Source organism: Trichophyton benhamiae (assembly GCF_000151125.1).
Source record: "Trichophyton benhamiae CBS 112371 chromosome Unknown Abenha-G-c-312d04.f1, whole genome shotgun sequence".
In the NCBI taxonomy this organism is placed as follows: Eukaryota; Fungi; Ascomycota; class Eurotiomycetes; order Onygenales; family Arthrodermataceae; genus Trichophyton; species Trichophyton benhamiae.
In genome coordinates this window covers 424,119-441,171 of record NW_003315104.1, presented here as the reverse complement: position 1 = coordinate 441,171, position 17,053 = coordinate 424,119, and the positions used below count along the sequence as shown (strand labels likewise).

Below are 17,053 nucleotides of genomic sequence, written 5' to 3'. Positions count from 1 at the left end.
TTGCGGAGCTACATGGGGGCTGAAAAGCAGCAATCGACGGGGAATTCTTCCCAAGTGGGCTTCCCTGCTACTTCTTCCACCTTAACTGTTTCTGGGGAGCCATCTATTGCCACAACCCAGGGAGTTAGTGATTATGCACCTGTTATCTCGGAGAAAGGGAGCCAAGTGAGCATTGATAACGGAGAATCGAATCAACCACTAGACGAGGAGGCTGCCGTTCAGCTGACAAGAACAAATTCTTACATACCACCGGTTGTTGTGCCCAGAGGCAGACGGCGAGGTCTATTTGGGTCACTGACTCTACTGGCTGAGGTTGAAAATCCAAAACATTACAACCGGAAATCAAAATGGTTTATTACTTTCGTTGTTGCTGTGGCAGCTGCCGCCGCGCCCATGGGAAGTGCTATATTTCTTCGTATGTTATTGTCACTCCTTTCAGCTCATAGAATCTCTATATTTTTCTGACAGGAGCTAATATAAAGATCGTTTTAACAGCTGGACTTGGCGAAGTTGCTAGAACATATAATACGACAGCAACGGTTACTAATCTTTCCGTTGCTTTGTACATGCTGAGTATATCCATATTTCCTCTCTGGTGGTCATCGTTTAGTGAGCGGCTGGGGCGCCGTTCAATATACCTTGCTTCATTCGCCTTATTCACTCTATGGAGTATTCTATCCGCTCTCTCGGTCTCCATTACGATGTTGATCATCATGCGAGTCCTTGCTGGGGGAGCTGCTGCGTCAGTTCAAGCAGTAGGGGCTGGTACAATTGCCGATGTTTGGGATCCTATTGATCGTGGACGCGCTATGGGCATCTTCTACCTTGGTCCTCTCTGTGGTCCTCTTATAGCCCCTATCCTCGGTGGGATTTTGACACAATCTTTGGGATGGAGGAGTACGCAATGGTTCCTTGCAATCTATGGTGGCCTTATACTGGTCTTCATACTGTTTGCATTGCCAGAAACTCTTGCACACCGTAAACCTCTTCCGCCTCCTCAACCAGAGAATGGAAGCCCAGAGATTGAACGCACTCTGAGTCGAGTGTCATCTCGACAGGTCGTACAGCAAACGACCAGGGCTTTAAACATGTTAAAAATCATCATCATTGATCCTCTAAAGATAATTCTTTATATTCGTTTCCCGGCTGTTGCTCTAACTGTGTACTATGCAAGTATCGCTTTTGGATGCTTGTATGTTATGAACATAAGTATAGAGATTACGTTCAGCAGAGACCCCTATAATTTTTCTACTATCATTATTGGCTTACTATATATCCCTGGGGCGTTGGGTTATATTGCTGCCAGTGTTTTTGGAGGTCCTTGGATGGACTCCATCATGAAAAGAGAAGCAAGGCGTGCCAATAGAGTGGATGCAAATGGTAAATATATATTTATACCCGAAGATAGAATGCGTGAGAATGCATGGGTGGGGGCACTTCTTTTCCCATCTGCATTGATATGGTATGCTTGGACAGCAGAAAATGGGGTACACTGGTTCGCTACGGTAAGTTTCAGGCAAAACTATACACAATAATATCATCTGACTTGGTTTGGGTATAGATTGCTGCCAATTTCTTTTTTGGCCTGGGATCAATGTTAATTTTCAGCATGTCAACGACTATGTTGACCGAATTTATGCCTAATCGGTCTTCAGCAGGTGTCGCCCTGAATAATTTCATGAGAAACATAGCTTCTTGTGTTGGGGGTGTAGTTGCTGCTCCTATTATAGATGCTATTGGAAATGGTTGGCTATTTACGATTCTTGGCCTTATTTGTCTTGCCAGCTCTGTTGTGATCTGGGCCATGAAGCGGTTAGGGCCACGATGGAGAATAACAATGGAGGAACAGTTAAAGAAGGAAAATGAAAATCGAAGGTGAACCTATTAAAGTAAACGTCGTGTTCGGGTACTTTTTACATGGTTTCAGGTATGCAGTTTCTAATCTTTTTTTTTTTTTTTTTTTTTTTTTTTTTTTTTTTTTTTTTTTGCTCTGGAAACTGCTTGGGTAACCAAGGGCCGGGTACATTTTCGCAGTTCGGATCCAACATATACTGACCCAAACTATAGTTATAACAATGAAAGATAACTCACATACCTTGATTATATTACTTCCTAAGTATGCTAGGGACTGCATAAAGAGTGAGCAGATAAATTTACCAAGTCCTTGGCATACGCTCCGTACGTTGGGCAGAACTACACTGCCGTTCCAACTTGAATGCGTGTTGCGCTGAATCTCGCGAATATTCTGTTTGGTTTCAGTTTCATGCGAACATATCGTGGCTCACCTTGCTGAAGTCATAACTCCCGACTTGACAAGGTACTTAACAACACATTTCGAAACACATATGCCACTTTACTTGTATTTTGCTGTATACGTGGCTCTTTAAGGCGCCGGCTATGTATATGTTTTTGTCTGCATTTTCAGCTTGGGCAGGAACTCCCGAGACAGACCGGAGCTCTTCTTGCTATGGCAGGAAGAGGCAGGCAAGGAACTGCTGGATTGCTACGTTGACGTTACCAGAGGCTTTGTAAATACGTATAGGTTTATTTGTACAAATATTGAACAGATTTGTGAATGAAGCCAACTCCTCCAACGATTCAAAAGTTTAAGATATTTGTTTGGTTTTCTGGAATCCATACCAGGCCACGAAGATGACGAGACTCGGATATCGACCCCGCTGGCTAATTAAATTGTTTCCGTGCAGCCATTGGAGCAAGACAACATATGTCCTTTATACGAAGATTGCGGGACATCAAGTAGTTGCACACTTCCCCTACTTCATGTCAGCAAATGCTGGCCTTAGCCTTCCCTGTGACGCATTACACCCTGGATAGCGGGGTCAATACTTTCTCCCCGCTTGAGAGGCCATGTTGAGCAGGGGTTTAAAATCAGTTAACCGCAGGATGCGACACGTACACTGTACATCGGGGGTATACCATGGACTCGATAATGGAGGGGTCCTAAGAGGAAAGGAGAGAGGTTACACCACCACTGCAAGAAGCGGAGGAAAATATACACCATTGTAATACTCGGATACTCTGTATTTGGCATGCTGATCCCGAAGACAGTCGAAATTTGTTTTGCACCGACTGTTTCCTGGAGGGGGCAAAAAATTGAACGGACGATAATGTGATGAAGTAATTTCTCGTTTAATCCAGCCAACTTGTCAGGCTCCACTACCACCGAAAATATAGAGGGGGAAAGAAATATCATAAAGAGATGCAGGAGAAGATGGGCATATGCGTCCTGAATGGAATAAAATTCATGTCCAAGCAGGCGCACCTGACCATTACTTGGCAGGTACGTCCTTTCTGCCACCTTGCATCCGGATTGCAGCTGCTGGGCACGCGGAAGTCATGCAGAGAGGCGAAAGATGTATTCCGGTTCCTGATGCCAGCGTAGACAACAGCGGCCATCACGCAAAGTCACTCTTTGCAGGGCTGGCTTCCTGACTCTTTATCATCTTGCAAGACCGGGTATCTCCTATCTCCTGTCAGCCACCAAATCTGATAGCAAGTTAACGTTTTAAAGTTACCAGCTGCGTGGGCAACCCTTGAGCATGTGAGGCAGCCAATCAGACCGCAGCCTTGAATTTTCCAGCCAATGAAACCCTCTATATTGCTGAGTCATTAGGGCTAAAGTCGGGCCGATCCGCGACTAGTCCTAAACGGGACTTTCTGGCTTGCTTATTTCATCCTCGCCTCGTTGAAAGACGGCGAAAAAGAAACGTTTTGGTATCTGGCCCTTCTTCCCTGCTCAACCTGCTTGTCGAAGTGGAAGCTCGTTCTGGAACCGTCGCTTTTTCTGGAGTCAGGCTTCGGCTTCATCTGCATCAGACCCAATGAATGAGAAACAGCACGAAACAGGACAACAGAGAATCTCGTGTTGGCCGCGACCACTTGCTACTGTTCACGTTGCAGGTTCATCATCTCTGGCCCAGCCACGACTTTCTTCTGGAGCGTACTCCGTACGGAGTAGGATCCCCAAGCAAGGGAATACGGTTACCCAAACGGTTAGAAAACCTTGGTAGATCGCGAGGATCTGAGACCGTCTGGTCCTTGACCAACCGCCTCCCTCAGGCGTGCTCCACAGTCCTGCAAGTGCCTGTCGGCCAGGCGGCCAATTGCGGGATATTGGGCAGAAAATGATGCTATCCCCGGAATCGCTTCCGGGTCACTGACTGGAAGAGATCTGACTTCCACACCTCTTCTTCGTCTCATCGGTAACGAGGGAGATTTTCTTGCAAGTTGCTGCAATTGGGTTGGTTTTGTTGATTTCGACCTTTTCCGCCGCTGTTTTACCCTCTGACCCGCTCAAGTGCATGGTCTGTCTGCCTCATCCCTTGAACGAAAGAGTAAGGTGGCTCTTCCCTTCTCATGATACAGCGTTTGCCTTGTATTTCTTGTCACGTTTTCATATTATTAACTTGCTGTTTTACGATTTATAGTATCGTGCAGCGGGTTACCCTGGTTTCCCTCCCACAGCGGCCGCTTTCCACAAGCCTTAGTAGGGCGTGCATCCAATGCTGTCTGCACTCCTATTCTGAAAACCCATGGGGCCGCGAGACGTGGCCCCAATGGCACTTGGTCTTGCATAGCTGCTTCGGAGAGCCCATTTCCTGGGAAACTATCGTTTCTCATTCTCAATAATGACTGTTGATTACATGGCTCCATCAGTGCCGATTGCTCTTGATAGGCCTAAACGATATATGAGGTTATCGGGCACATGCTTTCCTGTATCATAGGAGCTAGTATTACTTGTTATAATTTGTCTCGTCTGACGTGCTGCTATTTCGCTCAACCACGCCTTCATTTTATTCCCCCTCTTCCAATCTTACCCCAATATTCCTCAACCTCACCTTACATCCCGGGCCGCAGGTCGCCTTTCTGACGGACGCCAATCTATCCCCGAACTGCCGAGGCCTGCCACACCAAATAGACCTCTCATATCATTGCTCCTGTGTCTCCGTCTCCCCAACCTTTTTCTACTCTTCACATCCCCGCAAAAGCGTCGCAGATATTCCTGACCATGGCCAAAAAGAAGAAGGGAAAGAAGGGAGCTACCAATCGACTGCCGGCCAATTCAGTGGTGCCCGACATTGACAACGGGAGTAGCAGCAACCTACCTGGAGGTGACGGTTCGTCTGCACTCCCCGAAAATGTCGAACCTAAGCTATCAGTATGCTTCACTTCCTCAGTTTAAATATCAAACATATGATTGGCACACTGGTCAATTTAAAGACTGCCCTATATCATCGTTATATTCTTCCCCACCATCAGATGACGGTAATGGTGAACCTACCGCTGACGCAGAACCAAAAAAGGACGTCCCCTTGGACCAACAACCACAATATGCACCAGCGGCTGATGTTGATGCTGGAAAAGATGCTCCTGGAACATCCCCAGGTAAGTTGTCTATCTGGTTGGTAGCGGAAGTATACCTTGTCCACTACCACCTAGAGTACCGCAGGGGCCTCATATACTTACCATCCCATAGGTATAACGGAAAATGAGACTTCCGAGGAGACCCAAAAGACAGCAGAGGAGGAAAAACCAAACGAAGGAACGCCGTCTACAGAAGACAGGCCGGGGGAAGAGACGGCAAAAGAAGCTCCAGCTACGGAAGATCCTCCTTCTGAAGGAGCTCCTGCTGAAGAAAATGCTGTTCTGGAAGAGGCCCCGGTAAAAGAGGAACCAGCAACAGAAGCTCCAGCTGCAGAAAATCCTCCTTCTGAAGAAGTTCTCTCCGAAGAAAAACCGGCTGCGGAAGAGACTGCGGTGGAACAGGAGCCGGTAATAGAAACACCGGCTTCAGAAGGTCCGTCTGCTAAAGAAGCCCCAGCCCCCGAAGAAAACACACCTGCAGAAGCGGCCCCAGCTGAAGAAAACTCAGTTTCAGAAGAGACCCAAACAGAACAAGAGCCACCAGCAAAAGTGCCAGCTGTGGAAGAGTCACCTGCTGAAGAAACATCTGCTCCGGGAGAATTACCTGCTGAGGAGACCCCGATCGACGAAGCTCCAGCCGCCGAAGAGACTCCAACTGCGGATGAGGTTGAGAAGGAGCCTGCAGAAGAGGCACTGACAAAAGAGATAAGCACAGAAGAGGACCCCACAGAGAAGCCAGCAGCTGCAGAAGAACCATCTGTTGAGAAACATGCCCCGAAGAGGCTCCTGTCGGAAAAGAGTCTCCTGTAGAAGAATCTCCGGCGAAAGAAGTTCCAACTGAAACATCAACTGCAGAGGCATCTTCAGCTGTGGAAGAACCCCCTGCTGAAGAGGCTCCCACCGGAGGAGCACCTTCAGAAGAGACAGCTATGGAAGAAACACCCGTCGAAGGGACGCCGGCTCCTGAAGAAGCGCAGCCCCGAGAAGAATCACCTGTGGAAAAGACTGCCAGTGAGGAAGCAGCACCTCCAGAAGAACCTCCGGCTGCAGAAGAGTCACCTACCAAAGAAGATCAGGCTCCAAAAGAAGTCCCAGCTACTGAAGAACCTTCAGCTGGAAAGGAGAATCCGGCTGAGGAAGGGCCGGCGCCTGAACTGTCAGACGAGGGAGAGAAACTAGTTGAAGTAACACCAGAGGTGCCAATTGAAGGAGAAGCAGCTGATACTGACAAAGTAGGTATTGAGGAAGAAAACAAGGGAACGGCTGAAGGAGGGAAAAGCGACACAGCGGACGCAGCACCTGATACACGTAATGTCAAAGAGGAGGGCGAAAATGCACCCGATATTGATGTGCCCAAACCGTCAAACGACCATGCCGAAGTAACTACTGAAGAAAAGGAAGAAACAAGCGTCGCAGAACCGGTGTCTATCGAAGTTACAGAAGATGTTCCCCTGGAAAACGCTACCCTTGGGATTCCGGCTGAAGAATCTACTGTACAACAGCCTACAGGTGAAGAACCCGTTGCTGAAGAACCTGTTGTTGAAAAGCCTGCTGCTGAAGAGTCTGCTGCTGAAGAGCCTGCTGCTGAAGAGCCTGCTGCTGAAGAGCCTGCTGCTGAAGAGCCTGCTGCTGAAGAGCCTGCTGCTGAAGAGCCTGCTGCTGAAGAGCCTGCTGCTGAAGAGCCTGCTGCTGAAGAGCCAGCCGCTGAAGAGCCTGCTGCTGAAGAGCCAGCCGCTGAAGAGCCTGCTGCTAAAGAACCGGCCGCTGAGGAACCGGCCGCTGAAGAGCCTGCTGCTAAAGAACCGGCCGCTGAGGAACCTGCTGCTGAAGAGCCTGCTGCTGAAGAGCCTGCTGCTAAAGAACCGGCCGCTGAGGAACCTGCTGCTGAAGAGCCAGCCGCTGAAGAGCCTGCTGCTAAAGAACCGGCCGCTGAGGAACCTGCTGCTGAAGAGCCAGCCGCTGAAGAGCCTGCTGCTAAAGAACCGGCCGCTGAGGAACCTGCTGCTGAAGAGCCTGCTGCTGAAGAGCCTGCTGCTGAAGAGCCAGCCGCTGAAGAGCCTGCTGCTGAAGAGCCTGCTGCTGAAGAGCCTGCTGCTAAAGAGCCTGCTGCTAAAGAGCCTGTTGCTGAACAGCCTGCCGTTGAAGAACCTACCACTCAAGACCTGGTCGAACCCGAGCCAATACCCGAGGAGCCAGGTGCCGGTGACCCTGTTATTGATAAACCGGTAGCTGAAGAGCAAGTAGAAGGTTTATCTGCTACTGAAGAATCAAAACCAGAAGACCCAATAACTGAAGAGCCTGCAGCCAAGGAACCAGCAAGCGAAGAAGCAGCGGCTGTCGAGGCGGCTGTCGAAGATCCAGCGGAAGATCCTGTTGTTCAGGAGCCTGCAGAGGAACCCGCAGCTGAAGAATCTATTATTAACGAAGCAGCCACTGAAGAGGTCGGTGTTGAGGAACCCGCTGCTGCGGATGCGACAGCTACAGAATCTGAAGCCAAACAACCTGCTGATGTGGATAAACAACCTAAGCCCGAGGAACCTGCGAGTGAGGCACCAACACCAGCTCCAAGTGGCCCTGTAGAAACTTCAGATCAGCCAGATGAAGTGGTTATGGAAAAGGCGAGTGAACAACCTGCTCTTGTAGAAGAGACCACAACTCAGGAAATAGCTACGGCGGAAGAGAATATTCCAAATGAACCTGCTTCAGAATCAACACCAGTAGCGACGGAAGAGGCTTCTGCCGAAGCCCCTGAGGCACCAGTAGCTGAAAAACCTCAGGATGATTCACCCCCGGCCGAGGATGTTGTCAAGGAAGCAGCACCCCCTGAACAGCCAGCAGCAGAACCTGTAGCTAAAGAGGAACCGGTATCATCTCCAACAGAGGAACTGAAGACCATTGAGGAACCAACCCCACAACCCGCACCTGTTGTTGAGGAGAAGCCTGCTGAAGACATCAAAGAAGAGCCAGTGCCGCAGGCCGTGGAAGCGCCTGTTTCAGAAGATACAGCTTCAAAACCTATCATTGAAGAACCTGCTGCTGTTGAAGATGCCCCTAACCATAAAGCTGCGGAAGAAGCTGCTGTTGAGTCCAAATCCAAATCGCGATCGAAGGAACGATCGAAAGAGCGATCAAAAGAAAAAAGACACAAGAAACACCGACGATCCGCGCCAGCCGAGGAGCCACCACGACCTTCAAAAAGTTCGGGAGAGAAGAAACCAAGCTCTCGTCGACCAAGAGCCGAACGAGAGGTGCGGTCCTCGCCGCCAGTCGATGCACCTGTTGAAGTGAAAGAGACGAAACACACTGGCCAAACGAGGCATAGAAGTAACCGCCCTCGGCCAAACGAGACTGAAGCAGAGCGAGCAGAAAGACGAAAGAGGCGAGAAGCCCGCAGAGCTGAGGCAGAACGTTCAAAGGAAACTGGAAGCCCTAAGGAGGAACATCCCAAGGAAGAACATACCCAGAACCCACCAAAGCGACCTCTTGTGCGGCGATTATCACTATCAGGCCGTGACCGACCTAACGCCGCCCCTAAATCTGCTGGCCCAAGTCAAAACCCGATATCTTCGCTCGCCTCCAAGCCTCTCGCTTTGTTTAGGTTGATTACTACTGGCCAATCAACAGCTCACCAGCCGGTCATGAAAGTGAATGAACGAGCAAAGTCCTCATCTCCAGTTCCTCCCGTCAAGCGGCCGTCACCTCCAAACACATCTGGCTCCTCTACCCATTCTCAGTCGAACTCCGGCTCTCGTTCGCACTCTGACAGGCGCCGTGAAAGAAGGTCAACCAACTCCGAGGAAGTAAGGGAGCGAGCACGACGAAGTAACGCCAGAAGTGAAGAGAACAAATTGCGTGAAAGGAAATCCCCCAAGACCGATGAAGGGGCAGAGCAAGAAAAGCCCCCCAAGCCGGAGACAGAAGTACCGAAGCCTCGCGAACGAAGGCTAAGCAGAGGCGAGGACAGCAAAGAACGAATGCCTAGCAAACAGGAAGAAGCCAAAGAGAAAGAGCCAGGAAAAGAGCAAGAGCACCGAGAACATCGGGAGCACCGGGAGCACCGTCGTGAACGTCGACGGTCGATGAGACTCGAAGCCCCGGCGGAAAAGACTGCTAAGAAAGAGGACCCTCCGCCAGAACGACTGCGTCGACGCCGCTCGAGTCTACATAAACACCGCGAGGACGCTCCATCAAGCATGAGCTTCAGAGAGAAACTTCGACAAGTCCTTACCGCCGCATGATATTGCCCCATTAATGACTGTTATGATTGTTCATGCCATGTTTGCCATCTCACGATTGATTTTACCCCTACTTTTATATCTTGTTCTTGAGTTTTGTTCATGCATCATCCTATGAGCGTTTTTGAATGATTATTTTTGCCTGCTCCTTTCTCAAGTACTGCATATCACGAACATTACTGTTGGAATAAGGGAATGATGGTGCATTTTCACGGACGGAGTTTCACATATCGATCATATTCTTCAAGTCCTTTTTTTTTTTTTTTTTTTTTAGTTTTTTCCTAGTTCTCATTTCTTCTTCTAAACTATGTATGATCATGTATCCAAATTGCTATCTTATTTCCGGTGAATTAATGATCATGCCGACTGTATCTCTAGCCCGTAGACGTCCTCTTCAATACGTAGCCCTGAACAATGCAGGAAAATACCACTCTGTAACCTGATCACCAATCGACCCCAGAGTGTCAGCATCCATCCATCCATGTCAGGGTTATCCCGCCCCGTCCCAGGTTGTTCCGATGCCCGAGCCGCTGCAGGGGCAAAAAGTTACCTCGGCATCTCACACTGGCGCATGCGACTCCCGTGACGTTGTCAAGTTAAAAACAACCTCATCGGCTTGCTTCGCAGACAACCAGATCTCGCGCCCTTGATATCATTATCGATACCGTTCTTTTCAATTCCTAACAAGCCCCCGCTCGAGACGGGTCAATTGGCTACTCGTTCTCTTTTTTGGATAGCTCTTACGCCCAAGTTTTAAGAAATCAGCGCCAAGTCGTTGCAGGCATACCACCTACAACCACTACAAGATGGCATCTACCGCTCTCCCAACCCTTGAATATACGCCTGTCGAGGAGATCCCCTCGCGCGTGAAGAGTGTTCGGGCTACCTTTTTTGAACACAAGACTCGACCTATCGAATTCCGTATCCAACAGCTGCGGAAGCTTTACTGGGCGTAAGTGCTAGACATCTAGTATCGGTGGCAGAAGTCTCCAGTCTCTGCCCAGTATATTCACCCATAGTTAGCCCCAGCTGACGCTCTTATTTGTGTTGATTAGTATCAAGGACCGGGAGCACCTGGTGACCGCGGCCCTTAAGCAGGACCTGAACAGACCGGAGTATGAAGCTTATGTCGGAGAGATTGTGTCGACGCTCAACGATATCATATTCATTACCAAAAACCTACCCAAGTGGGCTAAAGATGAAAAGGCTGCTGATATCGACCTGACCTTTTCGCTGATGAGGCCAACCATTCGAAAGGACCCCTTGGGCTGTGTTCTGATTATTGGGTTGGTGCTACGCTCTCTTCCTAACCCGACACCACATTTGGCTAACTATCCGCATAGAGCATTCAATTTCCCATTCGTCCTTACTCTTGGTCCACTCCTTGGTGCCATTGCTGCTGGCAACACGGTCGTGGTTAAGCCAAGTGAAGTTTCACCGCACTGCGCCGCCGTGATCCAGGAAATCATTGAAGCTGCTTTAGACCCCACTTGTGTATCTGTCATCCAGGGAAGTGTCCCAGAAACTAAAGCACTGCTTGACGAAAGATGGGATAAGATCTGCTTCACCGGCAGTGCCAGAGTTGGCCGCATTGTTGCTCAAGCAGCAGCCCCAAAGCTTACACCCGTCTTGCTTGAGCTAGGTGGGCGTAACCCTGCCTTTGTTACAAAGCGTGCGGACTTGAGACTTGTTGCCAGGCGTCTACTATGGGGAAAGACGTTCAATGCTGGTCAAATTTGTATATCACAAAACTACATCCTTGTTGACAGGGAGGTTGTTGATCAGCTGGTGGTCGAGTTTGAGAGGGCTATCAAAGAATACTATCCAAACGGAGCCAAAGCAACGCCTGATTACTCCCGTATTATCAACGAGGGTGCTTTCCAGCGCATCAAGCAGATGGTCGACAACACCAAGGGGAAGATCCTTCTTGGTGGATCCATGGATGAGAAGGAGAAATTCATCGAACCAACCGTTGTCCTTGTTGACTCTACCGAGGACTCTCTCATAACCGAAGAGAGCTTTGGGCCAATTATCACTCTCCTGCCCGTATCGAACTTGGACGAGGCAATTAGAATTGCAAATGACGTTGATGGAACTCCATTGGCCCTTTACCCATTTGGATCCAAAGAGGAGACCGCAAAAGGTATTGTTTTTACCTCCCTTCATTATGGTACATTTCTATGCACATGCTAACACCTTGATAGTCCTCTCCTCCGTTCGCTCAGGCGGTGCTTCTGTGAACGACTCATATATGCATGTTTCTATTTCAAACCTCCCATTTGGCGGCGTTGGAGAGAGTGGAACTGGTTGCTACCATGGCCGTAGCAGTTTCGATGCCTTTACACACCAACGCTCCATTACCACAACTCCTGGCTGGGTCGAGCGTATTCTCTCTATCCGCTACCCGCCTTATATCGGTAAACTCGGCAAATACAAAGCTGCCAGTCTCAAGTCTCCTAACTTCAACCGTGCTGGGGAACGAACCTATGGATTGCTTGAATGGATTACCTGGTTTATTACCTTTGGCAAGGGGCCAAACAGATCGGGTGCCGCAAGGGCCACTGCCGCAGCATTGGGTAAGTAAATTTTTTATCAACATATCTTTCCAAATAACTGCTTTCCTTTTCTCTGCTTGGTGTGCTATTAAGATCCTCGGGTCATCTGGTCTGATATCAATTTTATTTTGTCACCTCTGCAGACGCGAAATCTTCGTGATAAAACGTGTACGAGGTCATATTGTCTTACAGTGCTTGATACCCTTTCGACATACGTATATTTATGATTCCCCTGGGCTGTATATAAGATATTCTGTTGCAATAATTTTTATTCCCTTCAAGTCTATTCCTAATGTTTCATTGTCCTGCATCGACGCTTAGTTATGATGGTTGATATGCTAACAACTATTAACAGTCGCAATCGCTATATACCACTACACCAACCGTGGCCCAAAGCTCTAGGTAGCCATGCATACATACTCTTTTTCTCATACGCGTGTTTTACTATTCTCAAATTGGGTTGGAATTTTTGGCATATATACGTTCTTATAAACAACAATAGCTATAATACTAAAATAGTCTTCTTATATACGAGGGTGAAGAGGCCATTCCACTTTGCTCCTAACTCTTCTATACCAGGCCTTACTAATAAACGTGCGAATAATTCCGGTGTATAATATGCGGCGGTATTTCAATTTGCAACATACTATTATAGAGAGGTCAGCTAGGAGTTTTTGGTCAAAGTGCCCTTCACTAGTAAAGCCCAAACTCCTGGGTCGTCTACCATCCAACCTTGGGCTGGTCTTGTTAACAAGATCTTGATAGCTAAGGTAGTCCCCGGTGGAACAGCCGGAGGGTCCAAGGTTTCCTACTGCGAGTGAATAATAATAGCGACTGCCTCTAGTCAAACGTAACCTTCATATTGAGGTCCCATTAGAAGTCCACGCAGGCCAGGCTCTGCTCGCTACGTTCCAAAGTCATCAAAGCCTTGCAGGAGGAGTCGAGGAAAAAAGGGTACCGCCTAATTGCAGATCTATAGCTAGTTGAGTTATAACTTTTTTTCCTTTGACATTGCCCTGCTTTTAAATATAGACCTTGGACCAAATTGAGGCTATGCATTGCAGGATTTGTAGATGACTACTAGTTCAACACCTAGTCTCAACCCCTTGCCTGCTCACGCAGATATATTTGACACCCTTGTAGGGCTTGACCCCTTCGCCTAAACCTCGACTTCTTCGAGAGTCAACAGTCAAAGAGTCAACACGTATACCACTGGGTAGCCAGCCGCGCACAGAAAACGATACCGAGGCCGATGAGGGCATTAATAAGGCATTGGCCTGCTTTTTCCGCATTTGTTTGACTGTTGGTGATAGACCTTCAGTCTTCTCCGGTTGGGTAGTATCATCTATCGTTGCCCCTGAATCTTGATAGCTTGCGCCCCCAGTTAAGGTCTCGTCATAATATCCTCTGAGAGGGTTCGAAGTTAATCGTCGAGTACGATCTTCACCATCTCCATCAACTATTTCGTCATCATCAAGCTCATGAAGGGGTCCGAGTATGGTTCCTTTTAGCGTGGCTGTGCCAGAGATTGACCCGTCCTTCTCTCTGGTAGGCACGCGCCATTCTAAAGATTCGTTTCCTGGCATAAAGGTCGCTTCTCCCCGACTCGGCTGGATATCAGTAATGTTCCGCACCGATGGTGGTATGGGAACTGTCACCACTACATCATCTAGGCTCGGAGACGACGAGCTACCGCCGATAGTTAAGAAAGAAGGGGTTGATGTTCCAGATCCACGACCTATCGAGTTCCCCATTCCCCCATTCCCACCTATACCAGCTCCACCTCCTCCGCTCCTTGAGGAAGTCCCTGGAAAACTGTTATTTAATGTTAGTCGCACTTCAAAATTTGATCCTGTAGGACCAAGGCCTTTCTTAATATCCACTGTAGCAGGAAGGAATAGCCTTTCCATATGGGCAGGCGGATTGTCATCCTCAGGATTAACAGGGAGCAGGTTGACTTCGTATCCCCCTAATATAAACCGCCCATCAGGGGGCACGAAGCTTAGCTCGCCTGGCTTTTCTCTCCAACGTGCCAGACGGACACAAGGATGAAACACAGGTAATTCAATCTTATGCGCAAGACTTCTTTGACCCCCAGGAGCACTTAGGGAAAGAAGCAAATCTGGCACTCCTGATATCTTTGCTGTGAATACTATGGTACCATGTACCAGTGCTGATATTGGCCTGCCAGAGGGGGCAAATATAACTGATAAAGACTCGACTATGTCAACATACAGCTCATTTGAGGTATGTCGCACACCAGAACGTCTCCAAGGTATGGCTGGCGCATTTGCTCCGGCTACTGTGGGAGCGGTAGCAAGGGGTTGACTTAGAGGCTTTGCAAGAGCGGAAGCCTGCGACGCACTATCCCACCACATATACATCGTTAGCAATTATGACATCCATACAGGCACGGACGCGGAGAGGTATTGTGGTCAATATTCACCCAGGCAATCCCACTCCGCTCAATAGCTTGCCCATCCACCCAGGAACGTCAACCGCCTCCTGTAGAGCGTTCGGTTCAGTATTAGATACGATGCCAGCATCGCACATTTCATTCAGCAACTGCCCAACAACGTCATAGCTATTCTGTATCTTCGTTCCGAGTAAAGGCGCGCCGATAAATTCTTCTAGCACATCTATTACTCGGTGGATAAATTCGAGGACGAGAAGCGGTTCTGCCTCGGTGCTGCACGGGACCAGGAATAGGAGATTTGAATGCGAAACTGAGAAGACCGAGACGGGAGGAGAGGCATCGGGAAGGTATACCAGGGACGGTCGAGGAGCCGGATGGGCTAGAAAGAGAGAGAGTATTGCCGTCGCGGGGGGAGGGCGCGAACGGTAGGCATGTTCAAGTATTGGTGTGCTATTGCTTAGTGTCAGCATATATTCATTTGCTAGTAGCGGCAGTAGAATAGCTCACTTTGTCTCATCATAAATATAAAGAGCTTCTATAATAGCGCTCATCATTGCGAACGCCTCTGTTGTGGAGTGTGGGAGGTTATAGAAGATTTGGTCGAGATAGTTAGATGAGGTTTATCCTAGTCAACTCGAGCAGTGCGTGACCTCATCGGAGTTTTTGCGTTTTCATGGTTTTTACAAGTACAACACTCAACAGGAGCTGCAACAAAGGACAATATCCCTTCGGTAGATCCCTATACCCTGGTCTATGGACATATTTACTGATTTCATGAACATATTGGCTGATTTCAATGAATAGGCGCTATCCTTCTTTGACCTAATCTGTCATTACACCCGCCAATCAATATGGCAAGACAGTCCGATGCACCCTGGGAAATCAACCCCAAAGATATTGAAAAGACGATTGCTCAGGATAAATATGATGACTGTCTGGCGTGCAGAGCTACTGGTATGGACTCTCTGTGTCTATGGATATACGCTGGCGGCTCGTAACTCACTGTCTTTGGTTGTGTAGGGAGTCTGGCACTTGCGGGACTTGGAGGCTGGAGCTATTACACCGGAATGAAGAACCTACGTGAGCAAGAACAGAAGATCTTAGCAAGCGGCTCAAAGTACAGGATGGGATCGAGAAGGCTAGGAGTTATTATGATATCAACTTCACTAGTGGGATTGGGTATATGGAGAGCTTTCAACTGAATAACTTATCAAATAGGAGAATTTGATTTGGTGGACTGTACGATATCTTTATTATACGCCCATTCTAAGGAGAAATTCGTGGCATTGTTTAGACTGTGTACCATACTGTGTTAGAAACGAATTTACGAGCAGGCCAACTCGAGACTTTATAGGGTATCTCCGATTTTCAATGATGCTACCTATCTACATGCATATGATGAGAAATATAGAAAATGCCGTATAAGAAAAGGGCGAAAATAAAAGTCCAAAAACGCCTCAACGTTAATGCATCGTAGAGCTCTCTGCATATCCATTCTATAACCCGTTAGAATGAGGGGGATTAAAGAAAGAGTATATAACTATAAGAAGCGGCCTCGTTTCGGTCCACCGAATGGGTCTCTGCCGTTTCCGAGGTTCGAGATATCAAAAAACTCGCCAAAGTGGAATTTTCGTTTTGACCCGGCGCCGGGCGTGGGGTCCCGGTTGATAGAGCGAGGGTTATGGCGGTTTCCGCTGCCGTGGCGGTGTGGTGTTCGAGGTGGACGGGAGTGCACTTCTAGCCTGACTGGGGGATGAGAGGGATGTGAGGTGGTGATCTGCGGGTCGCTTGATAATGAAGGAGAGCTATCCATGCCGGCTTTCATGTCGATATCCTCTTGCATGGGGAGACTCTGGCCGGCGGTGAAAGTGAAGGCGGCCGTCCGGGGAGGTACTATAGCAATAGGCTCGGAAGGTATGGGCATCAGTGGTGGTGGAGTTTCTGAAGGCTGCCTTGACGGAGCAGCAGCTTCAGGTTGGGGTTTCGAGGCGGTGGTATCAGGGTTAGTTTTACGGACGGCAGCCGGCGAGGCGGCACGGTTGGCCTTGTCGGCATCGGTCTTATCATCATCACTGTCGTTTGAAGTCGTTCCAGCCATATCGATCTTTTCCATGACCCAGTTCCTGATCTTCTGCCCTTCGCCATCCGTAAAACCTATTTTCTCCTTGTCCAAGAAAGCCCGGAGGTCTTCGAGAGCATCCTGGTATCCAAGTTGCCGTGACTGAGCCTGGTCTGATACCGCATTCTTGTAAAGGTTGGTGACTGATAAAGCCGCGGTCTTAAATGCTTGCAGAAGCAGTTCCGGAGGTTGTGCTGCCGTTGTAGACGGAAGTGATTTATTAAGTGACCGCATCGAATCCATGGCTGCAGAGTGGACAATCCTTGACGAAGTAGGCACACAAACTCTCCCCGTATCCCCTATAGATGGCTCAACAGCTTCGAACTGAGATCGATCGGGGGTC

General features: G+C 48.7%; 6 protein-coding genes across 6 annotated transcripts; 4 read left to right on the top strand and 2 right to left on the bottom strand.

Annotated features, from left to right (window-relative positions):
- Window positions 1–12: 12 nt before the first annotated feature.
- On the top strand, window positions 13–1,879 carry ARB_07809 (MFS multidrug transporter, putative; the record flags this gene model as incomplete). The annotated part of the gene is made up of 3 exons (XM_003014043.1): window positions 13–415; window positions 496–1,505; window positions 1,562–1,879. The coding sequence occupies 3 exons, from the start codon at window positions 13–15 to the stop codon at window positions 1,877–1,879; spliced, it is 1,731 nt and encodes a 576-aa protein (XP_003014089.1).
- Window positions 1,880–5,029: 3,150 nt separating this feature from the next.
- Window positions 5,030–6,195, top strand: ARB_07808 (uncharacterized protein; the record flags this gene model as incomplete). The annotated part of the gene is given in 3 exon segments (XM_003014042.1): window positions 5,030–5,179; window positions 5,199–5,406; window positions 5,498–6,195. 3 exon segments carry the CDS (start codon window positions 5,030–5,032, stop codon window positions 6,193–6,195), a joined length of 1,056 nt encoding a protein of 351 aa, XP_003014088.1.
- Window positions 6,196–6,314: 119 nt separating this feature from the next.
- ARB_07807 (PE repeat family protein) lies at window positions 6,315–9,623 on the top strand (the record flags this gene model as incomplete). Its single annotated transcript, XM_003014041.1, has 1 exon — window positions 6,315–9,623. One exon carries the CDS (start codon window positions 6,315–6,317, stop codon window positions 9,621–9,623), a length of 3,309 nt encoding a protein of 1,102 aa, XP_003014087.1.
- An 803-nt stretch (window positions 9,624–10,426) lies between these two features.
- On the top strand, window positions 10,427–12,204 carry ARB_07806 (uncharacterized protein; the record flags this gene model as incomplete). Its single annotated transcript, XM_003014040.1, has 3 exons — window positions 10,427–10,572; window positions 10,676–11,790; window positions 11,825–12,204. The coding sequence occupies 3 exons, from the start codon at window positions 10,427–10,429 to the stop codon at window positions 12,202–12,204; spliced, it is 1,641 nt and encodes a 546-aa protein (XP_003014086.1).
- Window positions 12,205–13,260: 1,056 nt separating this feature from the next.
- Window positions 13,261–14,559, bottom strand: ARB_07805 (uncharacterized protein; the record flags this gene model as incomplete). The annotated part of the gene is made up of 1 exon (XM_003014039.1): window positions 13,261–14,559. One exon carries the CDS (start codon window positions 14,557–14,559, stop codon window positions 13,261–13,263), a length of 1,299 nt encoding a protein of 432 aa, XP_003014085.1.
- Window positions 14,560–16,131: 1,572 nt separating this feature from the next.
- ARB_07804 (uncharacterized protein) lies at window positions 16,132–16,953 on the bottom strand (the record flags this gene model as incomplete). The annotated part of the gene is made up of 1 exon (XM_003014038.1): window positions 16,132–16,953. One exon carries the CDS (start codon window positions 16,951–16,953, stop codon window positions 16,132–16,134), a length of 822 nt encoding a protein of 273 aa, XP_003014084.1.
- Window positions 16,954–17,053: the final 100 nt, after the last annotated feature.